Raw genomic sequence first — 26,355 nt, 5'->3', positions numbered from 1 at the left:
CAAGTAACTAAACAGTCGAAACAGGTCTAAGGCCTAAATATTTTCCACATACTGCAAAAAAAAAAATAGACACCGCAGGTGCTTACCTGCTCTGAAAAGTAAATATTGCCCAAATTCAAGAGAAACATTTATACTAGCTGCAGAAGGAGCATACATCAGTGAAGACAAGGCACAGTAAGCATCCTCCCTCCCACACACATTCTGTGTTTGTATATGAGATTTTACATTATGCTATAATCATACAGCTACACGACACAGTTCGACCTTGTGTAGGAAGGACTGAGCGTATTTAGAATAGAAACATTCAATGACATTTACAGGAGTTAAAAGATTTGAAGAAATCATCCTCAACCCATGAAAGAAGTTTTCCAGAATGTAACCGTCTGGTTACACTCCTGCCCATTAGCACATGTACAGCAATTATGATAATGCTGCATAATAATTGAGGATGGGGGTAGTGGAGGCAGACAAAAGGACAGAGACAAGGCCAGTTTCTGCCACATCCTAATAAACTTCCAGGATCTATCAATTCTGATAGTAAAACCAAGATTAATATCTTCATCATTAGTATTAGCATTCTTCCTACCAAAACACATGCTAAAACCTTGAGAGACGTCCACAGGGGGACCGATACATAGATACCACTAAGCCCTAAAATGAGTAGGTAGTTTTAGTTCCATCTCAAGCAAATTAATGAGGAGAATCTCTTAAGAGACTGAAAATGAGATGTTTCATCTGGGGCCTCCGTAACCCGCGCTTAGAAGTTGCTCCAGCCTCAATAATTCTGGTGAAAGGCACTACTCAGCAAACACAAGGCTGCTGTAATGCACCCATTCAGAATAAAACAGTTGACACCACTGTCGTCAATTTTCAGTTCTGAAAACAAATGAGTTGGAAAAAAGATTGAAAGAATCATAGAATTGTTTCGGTTGGAGGAGACCTTCAAGATGATGAAGTTCAACCATGAACCTAACACTGTCATTTCCACCACCAAACCACGTCCCTAAGCTCCACGTCTATACGTCTTCTAAATGCCTCCAAGGGATGGTGCCTCAACCGCTTCCCTGGGCAGCCTGATCCAATGCTTTACAACTCTTTCAGTGAAGAAATTTCTCCTAATATCCAATCTAAACCTCCCCTGGCGCAACTTGAGGCCATTTCCCCTGGTCCTACTGCCTGTTACTTGGCAGAAGAGACCACCACCCGCCTGCTTAAGTCCTAAGCAATTACGGGAGAAACTCAAGCTTCTTCAAACAAAGGAGTTTCTTCACTCTTGTTGAGAAAGGCTTGAAGATACACCTAACACCTCAAGGAAAAATCTCTAGTGAAAACTGAAACTTATTTTGAAATTCCTGTATTTTTAAAATGTAATTCTATGATTCAGTGATATTATATCTTAAAGACGTTATCTTAGAAAGACTGGAGCTGTCAACCCAGGAAAATCAAAATCATTACTTTACACTGAAAAGTATCCCAAGCTCTTAAGTATTAATTGCAACCTCATGACTACTAAAAAACGAAGGGAGGTGGGGATTTTTTAGAGCTTTTCTGGGCCTTGTCAGTCACAACACGCTGAAGATGGATTCGTGCTAAATTTTGACTAGAAGCGAAACTCTTGGTTCGCTAAACAAGCCCTAATAAGGGCTTACTTACAGCTAGTCAGTGAGGTCAAACAGACAATCTTCCCGAGTAAGGAGAGAGATGCCAGGAAATTAAGAGAAATACTCTGCTCCTGTCCCGAGGTCGCCCCCAGAGCTGCCGAGGCACCTCAGAGACCTGGCAGACGGGACAGGAATTGCACAGTACAGTACCAAGTGAAAAATAGCACGCGATCGCATAACCAGAGATGGCATAAACTGTCTGCTGAAGCGTAAGAGCAGTGTGCCATCCAACCTTCGACATTTCATGTCACTCGAGACCACGAGCACTTCATTAACACTGGTTTTTTCCCCAGCAGTTATATGTAAGTGTGTTGCGAACTCAAGGCCAACTGGAAATGATGAAACTGTATTTTCCAGAACACAAGTACACCCAGGAATTACCCCCATTACTTGCCTGCCACAGATTATTTATGTCATGTGGCAAAAGCAGTATATCACGTATATTTCCAAAGTCCCAGGGGAGGAAGAAAAATGGTTTCGCAGATAAAAGAATGCAGCTTCTGTATGTTGACTCCGTGAAGAGCAGCAAGAACGGTAAAGCTAAATGCCTTAAATTTGTGGTATTAAAGAAATAATCTTAGAAAAGCTTAATAAATAGGATTATTTTTATTTTTGAGAAATAGTTCATGAACTAAGTCTCATTTTTCTGATCAATGTATCAAAGCCTTAATTGGTTGTCTCCAGAGTATGGACTTCAAGAGTTAAAAACACAGGCAATCTGCATAAAGGGTCACAGACAGATCTGAAACACCGTTTCAATTTTTAATTTAGAAAATTCTGCCTAAGATGCCAGAGGCAGAAGATAAAATAATAAAGATCTGAAAAGAATATTTCAACCTTTAAATTTCCCAGATGACAGTTCAGGGAAGGTGGGTTTTGAACAACTCGGGTCACACTGGAAACAAGTCTACACCCTGCGGACTCTACCTAGAACTTCCCATTGGAATTGCAGAGTGGGGCTTTCAGTTTTGCATTTAAGCGTTTAATTGCACTCGAAAAAGAAAATGGTTTTGGTATAATCCTGCCACTGTGTAACGTGCTCTTTGGAAGCTCGTAAGAACCTTGTTCCTTCGACACACTTTGCTCTCCACGAGAGGCGTAAACAGAATCCCAGAATGGTAGGGGTTGGAAGGGACCTCTGTGGGTCACCCAGTCCAACCCCCTGCCCAAGCACTCGGTCCGAATTTCTGCAGGCTTCAAGGGAAAATGGGCCTTTATGGTTCAGCTGTTACTGGTGTTTCAAACACAACCACGAGGAAAGAGTACCAGTACAAAGCCACTCAATCCAGCACCCCTGTAGTCACCCTGGACCGGCACTGCTGTCGCAGCAGCGAGCGTGACCCAGCTCCTCTCCGGGCAGGGGAAAGGATGCTCACCGACTCCAGCTGAACGGCCAAGTCCCCAAGTCACGAGGCAAGCGATCAGCGGTTACGATGACAAACTGGGGCCCTCGTGCAGGAAGGCACTACTTTACACGGCAGCACAACACCACCAGAAGGGCCTCCCCGGCAGCTCCATGTTGCGGACAAATGAAAAATTTAAATTCTTATTTTGCTTTCTTATACTAGTATTTTAATAAAGTTTTTTACTAATGTTATGTCATGGGCATGTTATGGTAGCAATAAGATTTAGTATTATTGCTACTCTTGCAGATATAGTTTGTTTTACAGCGGCTGTTTTATCCTTAATCTGATTATAACAATTTACAAGACACGTACACATATAATCCTAATAGAACACACAATACATCACCCACGTCTTAACTGTTTTTCAGTGGGAAAGTAAAAAATTCATCCATATGATACACAGCAAAGAATTGTAAGAGAACGTGGACATTTTGTTGTTAAAAATCCAAGTCTGCTCTCTCTCCTTGTTTATCTTAAAATCATAATAGAAAATTGGAACATCATTTTCCAGACTAAGCGTCAATGAATGGCCCAAGTTCATCATGGCCCCAGTGAAAGCAAGAGGAAAGCAGTGCTGCAGGACAAGAGCTTCACTGTGCCCTCTGATTCAGCATCAACGCCAACCAGCTCTAAAAAGATCCGCTTACTTTGAACTCCACTGAGTTTAAAGCGGCCAGAAAGTAAGCGATACAGGGAGGCTGCTTAAGAGTTCAAAGAAACGCAGGGACCATGTACCAGGGGAAATAAAAACCAACACAGCTTTTCTGGGGTGTGTTCAAAGTGCACATCACAGCTCTAGTGCTACTGCTAAAATGCATTAATAATTCAAAATGCACCCGCTAGCCTAAAAGCTCACTTCTCCAAAAAGAGTTTCCAATCTAGCTTTCATTTCGTTCTCAAGCAAATGGCAAAGCCTGACGTTCAGTCAAACCTTGAGTCACAAGAGAAGGTGCATGGAAGGGGACTCCGAATCAGGCTCTGATGCTTCTCAGCTCTCACACCTTCACTACGCCCCAACAACCCTGCGTTTCCCTCGCCCCAGCAAGGCAGCACCTTTGTCCTGATACAACACTTCCCCCTCTTTCACGCAAAACCCTTTCTGCCCCAAGGCTCCAGCTCCCAGCGGGTTCCCCGCCTGTTCCAAGATTGCTACACCCATACTTCTTGCAGGACTCAGCAGATAAAGAATTATTAAATAATTTACCAGCATTTCAAAGTAAATTCCTGGACTCATGCTGTAAAAATAACAGAAGTTGTTTTGGTTTTTTGAACTACATCAAGCTGATAAATGGAACTTGGTCTAAAATCAGTTATTTTAAAGCCTGAATGTTTTGACATCTCATACTCGCAATAAATAAGGTTAACAGTCAAGCACCATAAAGATTAATTATACAGCTGCACTGAATTTCAAGGCAACTTGCAAGAATTTTTCTTAGTATATAAACACAAACTGGGTGGATCAGACAATACCACCTACCCCAACAGTGAGATTTTCTAGTCGGCAATTTGTTTTACAACCACATTTGTAAGATTCAGCAGTCTTCAACAGAACAGAAATAAATTTAAGGCACGTTCATGGATCTTGAACATAGGGAAAATATATGGCACTACGTATTTTTATTTCCACCTTCTTACAATATTTTATACTGCTATAAACAGTCTTCCCTCTAAATTATTACTGACATAATTCTGAGTGTGATGCTGCCAAAAGCTCACTCTGCACTTAGAGGTGTCACCTCAGACTGCAACTCACAAACCAGTCCCTGATCATCCAGAAAAAACATTTGATGGGGCTTTAAACATATGGATGCAGACATAAACAAGCTTCTCCTCCTTCTGGGAAATAAAATAATTGAAAGGAAGAGCTTTAGGTTGGTGGTAGGGGAGGTCTTGCACCTTAAAAATACGTCCCCTAGCAAGCAATGGAGTTTTTATTAATGCTTCTTTCATTCTTACAGTAGAGGGATGGAAAGAAGAACTGCTGAGTAGAATCAAAGTTTGTTCAGTTAGTTTCAATAGAGATAAAAGAACTCACACTTTAGGAGAGGGAGTCTTGAAGAAGCAGTGAAAGCATCACATGCTTTTTCATGTAAGTATTTTATTTTAAAAAACCACCACCATATACCCACATCATTATAATGGAAGCATTCCATTTCTTACTGCTTTAGCAGCAGAACAGCAACCTGAATTTGCAGGTTCTGTTGACAAACTGGCCAGAGATGAAAAGTTAGAGGAAATAAGGGATTGATATCTTTGCAAGCCTCAGTGGAGATCAAAGAGCTGTTTGGTATCGGCGCCCAGGAGAGCCGAAGGTCAGAGCCTGTCTGCAGGACATGGAAGCAGGAGCCTCCATCTTCTGCTCACACACCACAGCCAGGGATAAAATAACAAACTCATCAAAGTCTACGAACATGTTCAAATGCCTTCCAGACATTATAACAGCATGTGTGGGTGAGAATATGTGCCTGCGTGTGTGCCTCCCCTTTTAAACCAGAAATCTGCCTGAATCCAGACCCTTGGGAAAGTTTACATCCACAGGAAATCTTCTGCACAAATCTCTCTGTTGCAAGTAAACTAAACAACCAAGCTCGAGTCTCAGCTTAGCTGATCTAGAAACATCCTCTCTGACACACATGCAGCTGCACATATTGCATTCAGGATCCCGTCACAGCAAACATTTTCACACACAGTATCTAAACACCATCAGCTGAAGTGCCTTCCTCTGCATTTTCTTGCCTTGCGGGACAGATTATCGCAGTACGAATGCACTGACAAGCTTTGTCCTGAACACTCAGAGACAACTCTTCCCTGATTTTATAATGTGAGACCAATCTTGAGCTCACCACACCACATGCCCTTGCGTGAGATTACATTACCACGTGAAGCAGATGGGAAAGCAGTGCTGCTTTCCAGAGACTGGAAACTACCTGGAAACCAGATCACGCAACAATCACGAGTATAGAGGGTCTCTGCAGGGTTCCAGGACACGGAGCACACCTGGCGACACAGACGGAGCACATCTGGTCTGCTCAAAACACACATCTCAACCAGCGAGAGATCTCAAAGCCAGGACAGTCAGGAACACAAATTTTGTGAGATCAGGCTGTATCTTCTCCGTACCTCTTCACCGGGAAACGAATGCAAACGTTTGTAACCACGGGACAGAGGTACCCACACACCCCGGCAAAGCTGAGCTAATGAATGAACGGTTTGAAAATCCGTAGCCTAACTCGCTACCCCTGAGCTGCCAACTCTGTCATCAAACCTCAACATTCTGGCACATGAGCACAAACTAAACAAACTACCCTTTTTGCAAGGAGGCACAGTAAACACAAAATGTCAGTGTTCCAAATGATGTTTGGTTTAACAGCTAATACATCCACTGGCATGACAAACCTCCACTGGAGAATAAAAACACACCCCGCTTCTGTAAATCTCAGGGATCACATCAACATGAAGTTTGCTAGTTATTAAAATCACACCAGCTTGGCATGTTTGCAGATCTAGGTGTACAATACGATGCTGCATTTTAACACCATTCCTGCTACCAGTATAGCTTACTATATAGAAAAAACATAAGAGTTTTAATCCTCTTCCAATCTATGAAACAGGGATTATTTTTCTGGAGCTCACAGACTCTCTTCAAATTTTTAATGTATTTTAATTATACATATAATACATCTTTCTGTTTTTTCAGGTCATTAAGCCTCAGGGAAGAACAATTTTCCAACACAACTCTGTTCCCGTTACTAATTAAAACAATTTTACACATTTCTGTGACACGCTGCTAAAGATGATTTAGGATGGTGGCAAACAGCAGGAGGTCAATGCCAAAGTTACCAGCTGGGCTCATTACAGTCACTTTTCAGATTTACTCACGCCATCAAACCGCCACTATGCACCAATAAAGACTAAAAATCCACAAACAAGTTTGCTATATTTTCAGTGTTAAACGCAGGGGAAGGAAAAATGAGCTGGATTCCTGCAGGAGGTGGACGTTTTCCAATGGAGTGCCGCAAGTCCCCAGTCGCAAAGCAGAGCCCAGTATGCCCAGTCTGCCCTGCAACCATTCTGGCCTGCCAATACGCAGCACAGGAGTGAGAGAAGATACCTATCTCCTGCTGTGCAAGCCTGAGAAAATGCTCATCCAGACTTGCACAGTGATCCAAAGCCTTTCATAAACAGAGCATCCCCAATTTGCCACTGAGTCCCAGAGCAAGAAACACCGCGCTGGGTTCTGTTCCCCCGTGACGCACACCCAGTGGAGAAACAAACTGTCCTATATATAAACTCATAAAAACATCCAAAGGCAAAAGGAGAAGGAAAAAAGCAGAAATACCTGTTCAACTGAATCAACAGGTAAAATCTCATTTGATTTTAACAATTATTTGTGTCTTATAATCTACATTCAGATTACACACTAAGACGATCAGCTCAAAATAAAGGACATATATGGAAGCACAGCGCACGCTAAACTAGATAAATAGCAACAGAAAAAAATTTTCCTCCCCATGACAGGCAATTCAATAACCAGCCAGCTGAATAATGTCAGGCAAATTACCTTTACTTTACAGAAGCAGATAAACATTTATAAATTCTCAATTTCAGTAACTGTCAGCCAAAGGGAGAAAGGTGAGAGCAAAGCGTATGATAATGCTTATTATAATAATAAAGCTTTAAGAATGACTCGGCGGCCAAAGTCACAAGGGAACATCAGCAATCCCCTCTTTCCCTTCAGGGGATCGCAAACGCCTTCAGCAAGACGATGACCACGGGGTCAGCGGAAGGACCCACTTTAGCCTTGAAATTATATCCTGCCAGTTTTTTGAGGAGGCTTTAATAACTGGTAGACAATTTACATGAATTCTGCCCATTAAAGCTGGGTCACTAATAAGGCTGTCGGCTTTCTCCACAGCAAGCAACAACTGTAAAACAAGTAGGAAATGTGTGAGCGGCAATAGTTAAGGTTTCATGGAGAGACACCAGCTCTTCCCTCTTGAAGTCATCCTTCCACTATAAACCCCACGCTGGTTTTTACCCTGTTTCACTGGAAGAAAACCAAGCAAGCTGGAATTTCACAGGTGTGATCTTGTTCCAGGGAAGAACTTTTTTGAGGAGGTAGTGGCAAGTTGGATGCAAGACCGGGAAACAGAAGAATCCAAAAACTGAGGTGAACTTACTCGAATATTTTCCTAACTTTTTTGGCATCGAGAAGCTTGCCCTAGAGACTCCAAATTTTAAAAATCTGTTGATCTTGGCAGGAGACTGTGCCAATTTTCAGGGAGTTGTGGCTGGAATTATTAAGTTAATAGAAGCAGTTTCCACCTATACTATGAACATAGTTGTTTTTATATACTCATGTCCTTAAAGCAGCCCTTGCAACATCTCCCCCTACCACTTCAGGAAGCAATAGTAAAGAAACCATACGGAAAAGACGCAGATTGGGAGGGGAAGCCCTTGGTCTAAAGATGTGGAACACAACATATCAGAATACGGCAGAGTCATTTTGGGGGCACATTAACAGCATCCAGAGATGAAAGGCTAAAAAGGAGCACAATTTCACATGCAATGTGCGTGTGCAGGTCATAACCACTCCTGTAGTCGTAAAGACAAAGCGAAACCCAGAAACATCATTTTTCATAGCACCAATATACAGCCAAATTCAGGCCGTTTTTTGTGATTTTTACTGTGTATTTCCATCCTCTAAAAGGGACTGGGGCGAGGGGACTGATGTTTCATGTTTCGCTTTCTAAAATAAATATTTTTTTCTTTTTAAACATTTTGCAAATGAGTGGAATAAATGAAGACATCACAGCCTGTAGCTGCTGATGACTGCCAAGATACTGAAAATCATCATGCCCACAGAAGAGCTGGGGGAACGAACAAGCCCTCCCACACCGAAGGCAGTGAGCAGGCTGAGTTTAAACTCACTGATGGAAGGAGATTCAAGCTAAGCTGTCCGACTTCACACTGACATAGATCACCTACAGCCTGCTGTAGGTGACCCTGCTTCAGCAGGGGTTGGACTAGATGACCCACAGAGGTCCCTTCCAACCCCTACTATTCTGTGATTCTGTGGGAGCACTCCCCCATTCCTGTTGTTTCTAGCTCATCTATGTGGAGGACTGCTTTTAGCTGGGGCAAAACCATCTTAAACTACCCCAGTTAATTCCAGAGGAGGGCATCTGGTCAGGCTTTCTCATTTTTGTTCCCTTTGCAGTCCACCACAGGAAAAAACGTTACTGCAAAATTAACAAAGACACCTTCACAACCACGTTTCCTCTCCACACCCCCTGCCCTGGAATATTATTAAATAGAAGAAAAAAGGCAAACCAAAAGAAGATGACCCCGAAAAAAGATCTTCTCAACAGGCTTTGCCGACAAAAGGCACAAGAACAACTGAACTGCTCTTTGCAACTCTTCTGACTCTTGAGATGCAACAGAAAAACACAATTCCAGGCGTGAACCACAGCCATCAGTGAACGGCAGCCCGTCGGCGTGGCTGGAAGGCTGCAGCCTGCCACAGGCACTCAAGCAGCGAACAATACGGCCGAGTTCGTACCAGGAATTCCTGGCAGCTGGTGCCTCCGCGGGCGGAAGCGATTCTGGTTCAAATACTTCCTTTGCCGCTGATAACAGGCTCCTACCACTCGTGCTGCAGAGGCTTAGCAGATAAGGAGAGGATCCTCCATGCATGGTAATCCAATCCTGTTCCGACAGGGCTTTATTTTTAGAAGGCAGCTACATAAACGCAAACGCAGAGAGGCAGAGACCACGCTGTCCGAAGGGGTAAATCTCTGTCAAATGCCAGGCTGCGGAAGTGGGACGAATGTGCATGACAGCCCCTTCTGTCCTTTAGCGATGCGTTTTTCAGGGAGCAAAGAATATTATCTGGAAAGCACAGAGCTGCTCAGCTCTCCGTATTCCATTACTAAAACCTACTCACCTAAAGATAATTTCTTAGTTCTTTCAAGTGAAGAACAATGTCTTTACTTCTGTCAGGAAGTAAAAATATTTACAGAATACCTAGTCTTTATTTTTCCTGTTTATATTAACAGCACATTGCACTAAGTAAAATCACATTTGCACCATGTTGGGGGGGAATCATTCTACTTTTGTGTAACTTGGCAATACAGAGGTTTTGTTGAAATAGTTCAATTCTTATCTACTAACAAGCCTTCGAGCTCAAAAGGCAGCGAGACTACGTGACACAACTGCTGTACTAAGAGACTTGAATTACAGTGAATGAGCTACCTTGAGCAGCTCTACCACTCAACCACAAAACCTGGAACCTGAATCAAATTAGCCTGGGCTGAGCACCATGCTCACGCATCGAACTTCAACTCTGACGAGCGTCGGGAAGCTGCTGCACTGTTCACCGTGCACACATCAACTCCTGCCGTTAGTTCAGCTGCCTGCAGCACACCGCACGGTGCTGGAACAACCCAACCCCTAGGAAGGAAGCTCTTCCAACTAGTACACCTTGAAATCACCCTCAAATTTAATAAGCTGCCTTAGAAACCGATTGTGAACTGATTTTAAGTTAGACTGGGATGATTTAGGCACTTCTGAAGTTCAATGCGTGGTGCGCCCTTCTGCCTTAACGTGAGACTGGGAAGCGATGCCGAGGACTGCCGAATCCTACTTCAGCACTTAACTGAGCACTAAGATGCCTGCACAGCAATGCGTGTGCAAGCAGTGCGTCTATCAGTGAGTTGAGTTTTGAAGTTCTAAGACAGAGGAGAGGCACCACAAGCAGACGTTAGCCAAGAACTGCAGAAAGGCAGTGGAGCTTAACAGAGCAGGAAGCCGGCGGAACCGACCTGACCGATGCTGAGTGATCGCAATCTAGCCACAGCCTGATGACATCTCATTTGGGAGACACAGACCACAGCAAGGTCGAACCATAGGTCTGCTCCTGCAAACAAGACTCCTAAACATTTAGCCAATGCTAGACTAAAATAAATCTGTTACACAGAACCTGGCGTTTCATGGTGAAATTAAAAATCAATGATGTAGTCTCAAAAAACAGATGCAATAATAAATGTAAGGTATTTCAGCAAAACTCCAGTGAATTTCTGACACTGATGCAATCTGTAAAGCTTGTCTCATAACTACAGCTTTGACAGCAACTACCGTTGCCTGGTAAACCAGCAATTTCCTGCTGATGCAACGTGCGTCTTGCTGGCCAGGCGCAGATAAGGTTAAAATACACTGCTGTTAAAAGCAGTGGAGCAGAACATTTCTGAAGAGAAGCAGCATCCCAAAATGCACCCAGTTTTGTTAGCATGGTGCTAGGATAAGAAGAGAACAAATCCTTTTTTATACATCTCGGAAAGTTAATTTAAAATGATCTCAGGAGGTGAAATGCCAAGATATTAATACCAATTGCACCATGAGACCATATTATAAGTGACATAAACGTTACAAAACAATCTGAAATTTGGCCAGGCCGTTAATAGACAGCATTACACAATTCCTGACACAGCCAGATAATACTGCATTTCTGCTATGCAAATTTTTAACAGTGAATAGATTTTGAAAGGAGTTTACACCCACTACCCCTCAGATGCAACTCGGCAATTCGCTATTAAGTGCCAAGCTGTCATTTACATTTAGCCTGCTGCTATTCTCCAGTCTACCTTGTTACCACAAAGGAGCCACCAATGAATGCCGCTTCATTAAAATGCATGAGCTCTATATGAACCTATTTTTAAATCTGTAAACTAATACTGCTGTTGTATTAATAGCTTCCATTTATTTTACCATTAATATGGCTCCTTTTAAGGAAATACTGTAATGCCCTAGCCTTTTGTACTCCAGGAGCGAAGCTCTCTTCTTTAGGTGGTTTTATCCATATGAAAAAGTCATCACACCATGGCGATGTAGCAGAAATCTTGCTTAAGAAAAAAGGAAAGGGACAAAAGGCACAGAGCTGGTACTTCGGGGCCTGATTCCCCTTACTGAAGCGCTTGTTATGCTTTATGTCCACAGATATTTAAGCACGTATGGTTTTTCAGAGGCAGCAGTGGTGGAAGCAGAGAACTGACCCCCCCCAACACCCACACCACCACACTTTTCCGACTGTGCCTCCCATGCTCCCACCGATCTCCTCCCGGCTTCACAACGCAGACACGGTGAGCGAAAACAGCTCGGGGGCCTGACGTGGCTGAACAACCAGTCCTGCTTTTTCCTCCTGGGCTACCTTCCCCAGGTACTGTTCTTCAGCCAGAGCACTCCTCTGGTTACAGCCGTCGGTGTTCTGCTCGTGCCAGAGGGCAGAGCACAGAGGACAGCTGAGCAGGAGCGGGGAAAGCTGGAGGTGCAGCAATGGCACCACAGAAATGAGTGCCAGACAGCACCAGCTTCTGCCTGTGGAAACTCCCCACCAGAACACGCGTCAGGTTTGCTGGCAGAACAACATAAAGAAAATCCGTAAAGAATATATTATCTGAGTTTACTTGTCCCTCTCACAAACACAAAAACCTCAGCATATCAACCCTACAAGTATGTCCTGCCATCCTTTAAACATTCCAAGAAATGCTTTAACCCACAAAAAAATTATTTGTCTTCAAAATGCTTTAAATACTAGTGCCCTGCAAAGGCTGCAATCTCTTTCTAGCTTGCACGTTGTGCTGAATATCTCTGAATGATAGAAAGGAAAAATCAGGAGGACCACACAATGCAAAAACCGTCTGTGTGTACACAGAAACCTGCTCAGCACCTACTCCAACATAAAACTTCTCGCCAAGAGGACTCAAGAATTAGCGGTGTCAAGTCAGAAAGTTACCAGGAGACAAAAAATCAGGACATAGATTAGTCGCACTATTCCTACACGCAGAAACTGAAAATAAAGAAACACAGATTTGCTTTAGAAGCCCGAGGGCCGCTCCTGTCTGTGCCAGCAGCCCATCTCCCAGAGATCCCGTTAAGAACTGAGCTCTTTGCACTGGTGTCCTCTTCAGCCCGCTATTTTGTGTAACTTGCTCTGCCTGTGCGTGTGTGTGCATCTGCCAATGCATATACACCCCGTGCTCGGCAGGACGGACCTACTTAGGGCCACCGAGTGTGAATAACAGTAGATACGAGCCCTGAACAGGACCCGAACGCTTGCTCAGTAGGAATTTCACAGAGGCTGAAAGAACAGATGCATAATTCTGCCTGCAAAACTGTCAAGTACGGAAACATGAAAGGCTGTAAATAATTCACTCTATATTACAGGAAATGTTGTACAAATGAAAAGGTTGTAACCTCTTTCTGGCTACAAGGCTGGCAGACGCTGGAGGCATTCCTACTTCTCTGAGTGCAGAACAAGATGTGCCCTGTTTTTCAGAAACTAGCAGCGATTCTTGGTTCTCAGCCCTCCCCGGTGCTGCTCAGTGAACAACGTTTCTGCCTATGTTTCTGACGGGCGGATCGCAAAGCAGTGAAGCCTGCACGCTTCTAGAAATGCAACTCCGGCTGACTAGCAATTTCTTGTATTCTGATGACACAGCTGCTGCACTGCACAATGCAGAGCTAAGATAACATGAAGAGAACAGATAAATTTGATTTGTATTTGTAGAAATACACAATTGTTTCAAGATGCACACACACATAAGCTAAAAATACGCATGCAGTTCTTACAGACGACTCAGTAACGAATGTTTGATGCAATCTTAAAACCATGACATCAGTCAAATCCAGCGGAAATAAAATCATCTGCAGCCTCAAAGGGGTGGCCACACTGCTGAGGACAGATTCTGGCCCAGTACATGGCAGCAATTCTAGATAGAGAGTCCCTAGTGCTTTAACTTCTTATCTTTATACATTTTGCAACAAATGAAGCAAGCCTCAGTGGAGGTCCCTCTGCTGCCTCCCCCACCACGTTAATTGGTAGCCAAACACAACGATGTTTTGTATACAAAAGAAATCTGAAACTCACCTGGATGTTGCCAAAGTCCACGTTTTCGTAATGGAAGTGTGCACATTCAGCCATCTTGGGGAAATGACCCTTTGTAAAGGATAACCTGAAGCACATCAAAAGCACACCATAAGATAGATGCACGTCACTGACACAACGCTCAGCACCAAGAACAGTTATAAAATGCAGTTACTGATCTAAAACAATCATGACTTGCTCATCCCAAAGCCAAGGGAACAGAGGAGTTTGTTGATGTGATGCACCAAAACAGTGGAGAAAGGAACTGGGTGAGAAAGGAAAACTAAATCGCAAAGAGGCTTTTATGATCGCATCCTTAAAGAATTGTGTGGCATTTCATCAACCCCAAAGCCCACATCTTTAAGAAACGGTGCAGGGACAAGCCGCTCTACCTTTACAGAGGCATTTTAGCAGTGCAAATAAACAGCCTTACACGAGACACATAGGAAAGTAGAACTTTACCTGTGAAAGGCATCACAGCCCATCAGTCCCGGGTTGATGTATCTGAGGGTGCAGAACAAACGCTATTTATCCTTTGCCTTTTTAAAATTCAAAAGTGAGGCATAATTATTCCCAAGTGTCTCCAGCTACCGTGATGGCCGACGGGGAGATCCTCTAGCTCTGCAACATGCTCTTGCTTCTGCTGAAGCTATTATAGGCTCCTATAGATATTTCTGGTGGTGAGCCAATGAGATTGTCATTATCTAGCTGTCTCTTCCCACGGGAATACAAGTGGGAAGTGAGATGCAGCATCTGGCTGCTCAGCACTAGAACAAAGAGCCATTTCCCTTACAGCATCAGAGCAGCACGGAGGGGTGATCTGAATGCACAGATCAATCAATATTGGGGAGCTCTGGTCCTCAAGTCAGCATTCTTACCAAAGGCAAGGCAAGTAATATTGATTACTTGTGATCCCCTTTGCAGGTTAGAGGTTTGAAACCTCAGCTGCAAGCACGAGTTGGTTTACATTCTCTGGGAGAGAATGACAGAGTGTAATCCCACAGAAGAAAAAAAAAGTCTGGGAGATCAGAGAAGAAAAAAGTACCCCTAAAAAAGAAAAATTGTGCAAAACCCATTCAAATGAAAAGGTACACGGCAGAATTCAAAAAAAGGAAAAACAGGAAAACAGAAAATAGCAAATAAAAAATACTAGGCCACCCATTTGTCCTGATTTAGCTTCCCAGAGCATCGCGAGACAGGGGAAATTATCTCATTTATACATTGCCTGGGCTTCTCTTTAGGTTTTTATATATATATAGATAAATGTTCTTTTTTTAAAATTAATCCGTTTCAGGAAGAAATCACAAAAATTTACAAACACAGTAATAATGAGGTTCAAAACTCTAACAAGCTTTGCTTCCGTGGCCAGCAACAGGTGAGAGAGCCAACAAAACCTCTCATGCCCCCACTTTTAGACTGCATTAGCTGTAATTTACTTTCACATGGATTGTGATTGCTGGATGAAGGTACTATCAAAAATTGCTGCCGAATGCCCTAGCTGTATTGCAGCACAATAGCTAAAACCCAGGATATCAAAACTAGAGGCCCAGTAAAGACAGGAAAATCAAAGAACACAGCTCTTACTTTTTCACATTCTTCACTTTCATACTTGCTGTGCTGCCACAGGTCCGGAGCGGCAACTCCCCTGAAATGTCAGGGATATCTGCACCTCTTGCCTGCAGAAAAGACGAAAGAAAAAAGCAAGGAACTTAGAATTTGACTGCACCACCTGATAAGCAGTAGCCCACATATTTTTACATATATGCACACACACAGCTGAAATCTCAGATGTGCTAGAAGTTGTACTTCTGCCTTTTTAACAAGGAAACCTGAACCTCAGGATTACGATCTAGTATGTGATCATCATATCGTATCATACAGATCATATCATCTCAGATCACAGGATGATCTCCTCCTGAACCGTGTTACAGAGCCTTGCTAATTCTCAGTAATAACTGCGAGAGCCAGTATTTTATTCATTACTACTTCTGGTTTCTAAAAAAAGATATTTTCAGAGGTCAGAGTCTAGCATACATTCCTAAACTCCATGCTTAAGACTCCTCATTAAGCACCTGCTTTTCCAAACATCCGTGCACTTAGATTCAGGCAGAGGTACCAGAAGAAGCTGGTTAGCTGATACAGTGGAAAACCAAGTTAACGACAGAGCTGCTTACATGTGGGAGGTGAGCTTTTCAAAAAGATATTTGAAGCTATTGGTGCAAGTGCATGATCATATTAAAATTCCTTCCTCACTAAAATTCATTTACTTTAGTGAAGCCAGAACTCCAAACTCCGTCCTGTCACACTCTCCCATCCTCTCCTTCCTCCAGCTGCTTTTTCATAAGCCGTGATCTCTGCCAGTGTGGCACTCACAAACACTCAGCACCACACATTTCTCTCGCTGTGCTGGAACAGCCCCTAGCTCCAGAGGAACTACAAAACATGGATAATGTCCAGAGTAGTGAATGCTGAAGCCAGAGGAAGAGAGGCACTTCAGTATTCCCTCTCTTACAGGCCTGGAACATAAAAGTATGACACGAAATCCATTTCCTAATGACAGGGGTCAACAGACGAGTTCCCTGATCCAGAAGATCAGTATCAATGCTTCCAAGTGGGTCCGCCAAAAGATCTCTGAACAGAGACGACCAGTCCCAAAGCTGTTACATACAACAGAATGCAGCTGTACACCGCAATGTAAAATATGGCAACAACTTGGTCCTTGCCCCCAAAACTTTCGAGTGAGGCAATTACAATTCAAGCTAGCAGCCCACAAGCAATGGGGGAACCTTTCTTATCCCCTTCCCTGGAGCTCTCCTACAGCTTGATGTGGGTCAAATTTATGTGCCTCACCAGATCGTAAAGAGCTGCAGGAAGTCAGTCAAAATCACTCACCGTGCCTGTACTCATTAACTAACAGAGCTGGAGGCAGCGATTCATCTCATTCCACTCCAAACACGCACGAGGTACGCAGCTACAACCGTGTTACCTACTCGAGGCTGCTTCTACAGTCGCCAAATGGGCACTTTGGGTCCGGTTCACATACTTCAGGAAACTAGATGAGGATAAAAGCAGCCATGCTGCAGGAGTATCTATTTCTCCCTTGGTACAGGGAATCCAGGATGACCCTGGCTCAGATGCAGACGTACACCCTACACAATTGCACTCATCCAACCCACATCATGGCAGCTTACGCAGGGCGTGAGGAGAGCAGGTTCTCTGCATCCAGGCAAATTCCTGTTCTTTCCAGCACCGCTCCTGGAAAAGGAACGCTGCAGCTATGATGAATGAGCTCCCCCCTTTCGGCATTACTGAATGATTTGAAGCCAGGACTCTCACTTTCCCAGCTGCGCCTTTCACAGCCCCGAACACATGCAACGCTTTAACTCCACTGTCCCACAGCTGCACAGAGCATGCGCACCCACTCACTGAAGAAAAACAAGGACAATATTTATATCCTTAAATAAACCTGTCCTTGGCTGAGTGACTGTTACTAAGCACAGAATTACTTTAGGATGTAATAGGACACTTGAGAGTCTCATTGTGAATTTTAACATTAAGAGAATCACCAAGTTAATAAACCTCATAGGTCTTTTACATAAGAAAATAACTAATTACAGTAATAAATGTGCCATTCCTTTTAGTAAAAGCTGGATGTGATTGTCCTAATTTTCTAAGGAACAGAATTTCTGTAGGAAGAAAAATAATTTTTCTTCTCCATCAGCAGTAGAAGCTAAGTGGGATATAAAAATGGATAAACAAATCTGACAGAAAAATGTGGGCTTCAAGCCAGCTTGCAGCAGTGGGTAGAGACTACCCTGGATCTGACTCAAAGCAGCGTAGGCAAAACTCACACCTCCGGGAGACTCAAATGCCAGCATCTCTCTTTGAAAAAGTTGTATTATCCTCTTCTTCCCAGTTATGTCCGAATCATGCTGGAAGGAGGTATCTGCCTCTCCCATTTCCAGCAGCAAGTATCCATTTAAGCAGACCACAAAGAGATGCCCTACAGTAATTAACTTCGGGTGCTTTTCCAATCAGATCACAGCTCTTTGGACTCCGCTGCAGCAGAACAATCTCTCCTAAGACTCACAGCTGAGGAAAAAGGGGAGAATGGTGGATTTTGTGCAGGCTACAATCTTTAGTATGAGGTACTAACACCAGGAAATCTTGGTGACCAGGTATATAAGCAAAAAAGAAACGTACTGCAGTTTTAGAAACCATATTACTCCAAAATAAACTGCAACTGCTTTGCGTTTAAACCAAAGATACAGAGCTCCGTAAAAGCACACTTTAGTCACCACCAGTTTGTACCTGTTTTGATCCAAAACCTGACATGCAACACATCACCCTAGATTACCCTTCCTCTCAAAATACAAACACAACGCTCCAAATGAGATTTGTCATCTTTTGTGCTTTGTGTCACAGTAATTTAATTTTAAAAATAATTTTGAAAGAGTCAAATTATTTACATCCAAAAATTAGCTAGCTGGCATCACCAGTTGCTTCTCACTTCCCTATATTCTATGCATCGCTGTTCCGTGCAAACCTAGTAATTGCATAGCAAATCTGTTTATGCAAATGATCTATTCCAATTTTCACAGCTTAATGTCACCGCTGTATCCATCTGCTTTGGTCCGAAACTTGGTAAACAAATTAGGAGTCAATTTAGAAGGCAGTCTATTAGCTTTCTTAGGATCCCCAGTCCTCTCACGTTTCCACTGAAGGCTTTCGAGCAACACCGCCAGCCTCCCTCTCCGCTCACATCAGCGGCAGTTGGGACAGTATTCGACAACTGCAGGATTCTGTAACAAACACCTACGTGGATTGAGAGGCAGACAGATACCACTAAGAAGTCTCTAAGCAATTCTGGGAGAACGCCTGTCTGTCTGTCCCACCCCCCACCGGACGCCGATTCCATTTTTAAATCATCACAGCCATTTGCTCAGCGGGGACCAGGAGGGCCCCTGAAGCACCTACATCACTTCTGCAATTTTCAACTGCTAAAGTTACTGGGAATCTGAGAGCTCTTACAAATCAAGGCGTCCAGCTTTAAGCATGCAAAGTTTGAAATTTTTGGTCTTTATATTTATAGACATGATTTGGAAAACTTCAGCTTTGAGCTCTCTAGCACACAAAACCTCAGTCATAAATATTTTATATCTAACCGCTCCACTGCATAATATGAAAGGATTTTCTCCTAAAAAGTCTCACTGCATTCATCAGAAAACAAGTCAACCCGTCTCCCTCACGTCCAGAAGTGTAACACAATTTGAAAATACACATAAAATTGAAGAAAATAGTCCAGCGAACATGACGTGGTAAAGTTTCCACCGTGGTATCCTCAGCAAGGGAGCATATTGAACCTCTGCAAAACCCGCAGTCCTCCTTCTGCCACAGACCTACACTGGGATGCACAAGAAGAGAAGAAAGAGTGGAATCCCACCAAGCTCCAGGAATCCCACACCTGGTGAACTGGTTTTCCACACTACTACTATAAAACCCCTGAGGAGGTACCATATACAGGAACGGTTACAACACAAGACTTGACAGGTCAGCACGTACCCAGGTCACTGAATTCAGGTGTGATTCCCGAAGGCAGAAATTTACTCTTAATCCAAGGTTAACACAAGTAAGAATACCTATTAGACAGGTGGTAACATTTATGCATCTTCCTACCATCAGCCTCTCACCAAAACCAGTTTGGAGGGACCAGATTGCTCTGGATTCTTTCAGCACATGGCCTTGTTTCTAAAAATGGCAGAGCTGATTCCAAACGCTAGTTGGTTTCCATGACAGTCTTTCCTTTACATCATCCTCATCTCCCCTCGATTTTTTTGCAGGGGAGGAAAAAAAAAAAAAATTAAAAAAATACCCATGACAAAAACTCCTAGAGCTTCCAAAAATTCCAAGCTTTGTTAGAGTTTTATTTTTCACTGAAGAACAGCAGGAAATAGAAATGTTGTTTCAGTAGAAGTCATTGCTCTGTGGTGAGCGACGGTCTACTCCCTTGGGGGGGGGCTACAAGGGTGGCTTCTGCGAGAAACTGCCAGAAGCTTCCTCCATGGCCGATGGAGCCAACACCAGCTAGCTCCAAGTCGGACCTGCTGCTGGCCAAGGCCGAGCCCATCAGCGATGCTGGAAGCACCTCTGTGAGAACGTATTTAAAAAGGCAGAAAAAAAGAAAGTTGCTGTGGACCAGCAACTGCAGGTGGAGAGAGAAGTGAGAATACGTGAGAGAAACCACTCTGTAGACCCCAGGTCAGTGCAGAAGGAGGGCAGGAGGTGCTCCAGGCGCCGGAGCAGAGGTTCCCCCGCAGTCTGGGAAGCAGGACATGGTGGGGCAGGTTGTCCCCAGCAGCCACGGAGGCCCACAGGGGAGCAGATATCCAAAATCAGGAGTAAAATTAATCTCAGGAAGAAGGGAGGGGTAGGGGAAGGTGCTTTAAGATTTGGTTTTATTTCTCATTATCCTACTCTGATTTGATTGGTAATAAACTAAACTAATTTCCCCAAGCCAGGTCTGTTTTGCCTGTGACAGTGACTGCTGAGCCATCTCTCCCTGCCTTATCTCGACCCAGGAGCCTTTCGTTCTATTTTCTCCCCCCCCGCCCAGCTGAGGAGGAGAGCGATAGAGCAGCTTTGGTGAGCACCTGGAGTCCAGCCAGGGTCAACCCACCAAAGCTACTTGAGCAAAAGGAGGAACCAAAGCTGTGGGTGTTTGCCCACAAGGACATCAACAGCTATTCCAAACCTTGGGTACCAACTAGCTACTCAAAGCTGGCTCGGCATCAACTGCCACGCAGGGCTGACTTTGAAACATCAGAAACTGTCCTACAAACATCCCCTGGTCACTATGAAGTAAAAGACGATGGCTCCATTAGCACCGTCCTGCTTTTACCAGTTCCTGCTCAAGAGCTTGCCTGAAGCAAGCACATTGAAAGAATAAATATGGTTGATCTCAGCTTCATACTCCAGGGGAAGAAAGCTCTCCCTGCTCTTACTTTATATGCTGTAACATCTATCCTGTTTCTCCACTATAAATAAATCAACGAAGCAAAGGAAAAATGCTTTCTCTAAACTGAAAGTCACCGTGTCGAGCTGGCACAAATAGCCCCAAAGGAAAGGTCCCAGTTCTGCAGCATTTCTCTGCCCAAGCACCATCCCCAAACAGATTAGAAGGTACCTGAGCACAGGAGGCTGTAACTGGGTCACTTCTTTGAATGGAAGTCTGGTAATTGATGAAGACACACAACACGCCTCCAAAAATGCCAAAGGTACAGCGGCAATACGACGGAAATGCAAGCGTTTGCCAAGTTCTTCATATTACCACTTCCCACTGATTCATTTAGTGGATGCAAATGAGCTTCCTAAGTGTTTTCATACATGATGTTTGCGTTACTTTAACACCTTTCTGCTACATTTTTCAGAGCTGCTTAACATAGTTTGACACATTTAAAGTGAAGAAGCAATTGCATCTGGTTTATGTACCCAGGTCTGACATTCTCACCTTAAACAAAAAAATCTGCCCATTATACTACAGCAGCTTTATCAAAGTGAAAAATAAAAATAAATACAGCCCCCCGACTCTGCATTTCCCAACTGACCACCTTAAGAATTGCTGTCCATGCTATTCATGGTCTGATCAGCAGAGCGCAGCACTGGCATATTTAATAACCACCTGGAGTGGCTGCAAAGCTGCAAACCAAGGACGAGCTCCTGCTCTCCCACCCAAATGGCCTGTGGACCCATCTGTATTTGCAGAAGTCGGCTACGCACCCTCACTTGGATAGGAGCAAGACATCCCCTGGGGAGTGCAAGGGTCTAGCATACTCTGATTACTGCAATCCAAGCCACAGTGCGCAAAGCAACAGCTTTGAGATCCAACAGAACAGGACAAAGATGTTTTTCAGAATAAGAAAGTTTCATAGAGGTTTTTTTTTGTTTTAATTAAATTCATCACTTAGCTTCTTACCTAGTGCAAATTTCTTGATCCCTGTTGCAAAGATAAAAATCATTTCTGACGTGCCAAAGGACGGCTGCAGGACTGACTCGCTGATGTGCAGGCACAGCTCAAGGCCAGAACGGCAGGAGTAACTAGAGGTAGCAATTTAGCTCTCAGTTTGGGGATTGCGGAATGTGGGGAAACAGGTACCCAGCCAGTGGTGCCTTTAAACTCTCTTGGTAAATGAGAAATGTAAGAGAGGAAAGCCAGTGAAAAACTGACAAGTGCTGCCAGCAGGGAGACTCTGAACATTGGCTATGCACATTCTAAATCCCATGTCTCAGAAATCTGCATTTAATAAAGAAGATACTTCAATGTGTATCGTTTTTTGAGTTTGGGACTTTAATTCCATTTTCCACATTCCCTGTCAATGCTGAATTGTTCTAGCCAGTACTTATTGCATGGCACGGCTAACAGCGAATTCTTCTCTTTCAAAAGACCACACAGGATGTGTTTTTTCTACTCCCAGCTTTTCCCCTCCAAAGGGGGAAAAATAAGAAAAAGAAAAAAAAAACTTTTAAGCATTGCCATGAGCTGGCAAATTAAGGGAAACCTCTCATTCCTGAGACTCAGCATTATAGAGGAGTTAAGTCCAGGGCATTCATTTACCATAGTTTAAAGGATCAGCCTGGAAAGAACAAAGAACAAATTCTTCACTATTCATTTACTGTGTTCTCAAATAAAGTTCGCTAGCTCACAGATACGTGGGTAAAACCATCTCCAGCTACGCGTAAAACAACTCATTTGGCAAGCGGAGGCCGAGACACAGAGTAAGCAGCTTGGCAGTTGTATGAACCTACTTTGGCCGTGTTATTGTCGCTGTGACCAAAATTCACCTCTGTAAAGCAGGCTGATCTTATGTCACGACAAGATCTCCTACGAGAGGCTGTAAGAGACGCATGGACTTGCACCGATTCTCTGCAGATGAATCAAACGCACTCAAAGGATGGTGGTTATTTCCAGCAAAACAGTCCCACACTTGCATTTTCTTTCACAGCTATCATTTGGGTTAGAGACAAAAATGGATGCACCAAGCAAAAACGAGTGGTTAACTACTGAGGACAACACTAGCATGCTAACTACCTGACAGCTTTAAGTTTGGATTTGACACTGCCGTAAAGAAGCGCAGCGAGATCGCCTTGTTACCGTTCACAAAGATCGCAGCCCGGGGAGCGGCAGCGGTACCGTACATAGCCTCACATAATAGCACACTGGCTAAGGAATGTACTTTCTTTAAGAACAAAAATCCCACATACAATATGCGTGGGAAAGGCAGCCAGGGTTAGAGTCCTTCTTCTGTACAGCCTACAAAATAAATTTTAGAAAAAAGCCACAGAAAATAGAACATCCAATGAGCACAATACTTCGATTCCAGTTCCTTGGTGGCTAAAACAAAACAGACCCCAAAATCCCAGACCCTGTTTGATGGCCAGTTTCTACAGTTTATTGTTTCACAGAGGGAGGAGGGGGTCCTAATCACGGCTTAGTTATAAAAGGGAAAGTAGAGCTTTGGGTTGTTACGGTAGAAAGCAATTTCTCATCACACAAAAAACTGTAGAGATTAATTCAGCCTGAAACTAGCAAACACCACTCTAGTAAGTCCCCTGGCCATATTCAGTGATTATGCAAATAACAATGTTATGTTATAGGTATAAATCGGCTTAGAAACCGAAGAATTTTTGCAATGCAGTAGAATAAAGATTGGAAAGGTGGAAAAACCAGCAGCCTGACATTTAACCCCAACATCTGAGCCAGCAGAGTTAACATGAATTTACATTTATGCATGTAAAGCCAACCTGGACTCCGCTTTCTGTTTATAAAAAGAGCTGGTTCCAATGGCATAAAATACGTAACTGGTATACGATACACTAATTTTCCAGGCCCTTATAATAACACAGTAACATGAAGAATGTGTCTACTTGTAACATGCAATTTATACCATAAGCTATCCATAAACTTCTGAACAACAGAACAAAAGAGTCAGTTCATTAACTTTGTTCAAGGGTTATCCGGGAAAGCTTGGCCTGTGATCACACACCCTGCTCTGGCTGAGCCACTGAAGCTGCCTCCAGCTGCTGGTCACGATAACGGAGCAGGATTCCTTCCATCTGCCTTCCTGACCAACCGCTCGGCCTCAGGGAGCCAGTTCTCCGCACCGGGTTGGGAAGGATGACACAGGCATTTATGTTGGCAAGCCCGAGGTGACAGCGCTCTCCAGCAAGGACCTGACGTCACTCAGGTGAGGTCAGAACAGGGCACTCAACGTGTGCTGCAAGAGCTGCAGAAAGGTCAGCAAAACCAGGCAGGTGAATCACAGAATCACAGAATAGTAGGGGTTGGAAGGGACCTCTGTGGGTCACCCAGCCCAACCACCTGCCCAAGCAGGGTCACCCACAGCAGGCTGCACAGCACCGCGTCCAGGTGGGTCTGGAATATCTCCAGAGAAGGAGACTCCACCACCTCCCTGAGCAGCCTGGGCCAGGGCTCCATCACCCTCAGAGGGAAGAAGTTCTTCCTCCTGTTCAGCTGGAACTTCCTCTGCTTCAGTTTGTGCCCGTTGCCCCTTGTCCTGTCGCTGGGCACCCCTGAAAAGAGTCTGGCCCCATCCTCCTGACACCCACCCTGCAGATATTTAGAGGCATTTCTAAGGTCCCCTCTCAGCCTTCTCTTCTCCAGGCTGAACAAGCCCAGCTCCCTCAGCCTTTCCTTGTAGGAGAGATGCTCCAGGCCCCTCATCATCCTCACCTCTTCCTCACACCACCAAGGACATGAACGCTGCAGAAACTGATGGTGAGACTCTCTGTCCTCCAAGAATGTTTCCTTGCACTCAAAACTTTATTAGGTAAAAACAAGGGGGTTTTTTTCCCCCTAAAGTTCAACACTTAAGAAACAAAAACAGAGACGGAGACAAAAAACCAAAAACACATGCACAGAGGAAGAAAACATAACAAATTAAGAAGACATTGCTACATATCCATTCAAGTGTAACACACCAGGCCATCTATTCAGATTCAGAAACCAAGAGCAATCAGTTAGCCACATACAAATACAGGGAGAAACCCTGTGCCACAAAGCAAGGGTCAACAGTTAAAACTTTTGATTCTGTAACCATACCAAAGAGCAATTTCAGATGTTTTCAAGCTGAAAATGCTTGCAGTACAAGCCACATAGCAAATCAAGAACACACAGACTCCAAAACTTCTTTTACCCTCTCTGAAGGAGAAGCAGCATCAGGAGCACTGCAAGCCTGAGGGCACAGTTTCATGAGAGCCTGGCTTGAAGAGGTAAAGCCAATTTTGTTAAATTCCCACCCCAATCCTTCAGCCCCAGGCTGCTCTCTCCTACTTCCTCTCACTGCAGCTGCAACTGTTTTAGTGGCTACAGTACAACTCCCCGAAACAATCCAGACTAAAAAGAAAGAGGAAAGCTGAACTTCTTTGGGAGGATTATTTTTAAATGCGATTAACTCAGCAATTCACTTCCCAACTCTTGATCCCAGAACCTCTCTCGCCGTAACTGTCCTGAGACAGTCCTCTCTAGCATAGCAGGTGGAAGGAATAATCAAAGACAGAAACTTCTTAGTCTTCTGCCATAGAGCAGCCTGGTGGACTTTGAATCCACAGAAGACCACATCCACTCCCACCCAGACAACACAGAGTCGATAAACTTGCTGATGTTATAGAGAACAGCAGTGATTTTCAGTCTGAAACCGTGCAGACCAGCTCTGATGTCTACTTATAGGAGGTCACACATCCTCAGAATCCGGTCACAGCCACAAGCCTACGTACCCTGCGCATGGCTGAGGAGAACTAACCACACGAGGCAATCTAGCTTCTAGGGCGAGAAACAATTTCAAGCTCAATGGAAAAAGCCCTGGCAGCAAGCGCCTACAGCCCCCACCACAAATTTTCTTGGAATAACCCTAAAGCAAAGACAAAGCATTAAGACTTCTAGTGCAAAAGCACTGGGTTTTGCACTCAGAGTAACCTGTGCAACCACAGTATTTGATCAAATACCAACAGACAGCACACAGACAGCACACAGACCTACGCTGACGCAGCAGTGACCAACAGCAAGACAGAACTTTGTGGAATGATTAAAATTAAAAAATCAGGCTAATGATTAGCAACATTTTCAGTGAATAATTCATGACCTCATAATTAACAAAGTAGAATCATAGCAAAAAAATTAATGCCTACAACCTTCAGCAAGACAATACGTACCCTGATACATTTAGTTTGCCTCTTGGGGTGGGGAATGGAAGCGGATAGATGAGAAAACTACTGACAACCCTTCAAAAACTGTTCTCTCTTTTTATGCATGTGGTACAAAAAGCAATGAATATTGATTTTTTTAAAAAAAAAA

The 26,355-nt window shown here is 43.8% G+C and overlaps 1 protein-coding gene across 8 annotated transcripts in view; it reads right to left on the bottom strand.

Annotated features, from left to right (window-relative positions):
- ARHGAP32 (Rho GTPase activating protein 32) overlaps positions 1-26,355 on the bottom strand; it is a 275,382-nt gene that overhangs the window by 145,314 nt on the left and 103,713 nt on the right. For 6 of the 8 annotated variants that reach the window (XM_075442313.1, XM_075442318.1, XM_075442319.1 and 3 more), the window contains exons 3-5: positions 15,573-15,664; positions 14,451-14,492; positions 13,992-14,076 (exon numbers count right to left, since the gene is read on the bottom strand). In XM_075442313.1, the coding sequence (XP_075298428.1) occupies positions 13,992-14,076; positions 14,451-14,492; positions 15,573-15,664 (219 nt within the window). The remainder of the gene's footprint in view (positions 1-13,991; positions 14,077-14,450; positions 14,493-15,572; positions 15,665-26,355) is intronic. The other 2 variants (XM_075442317.1, XM_075442320.1) reach the window with 1 other exon arrangement.

The sequence above is a fragment of the Opisthocomus hoazin genome, chromosome 24 (assembly GCF_030867145.1).
Source record: "Opisthocomus hoazin isolate bOpiHoa1 chromosome 24, bOpiHoa1.hap1, whole genome shotgun sequence".
NCBI lineage: Eukaryota > Metazoa > Chordata > Aves > Opisthocomiformes > Opisthocomidae > Opisthocomus > Opisthocomus hoazin.
The sequence above is the reverse complement of the archived record's forward strand: the minus strand, read 5'-3'. Positions and strand labels throughout refer to the sequence as shown.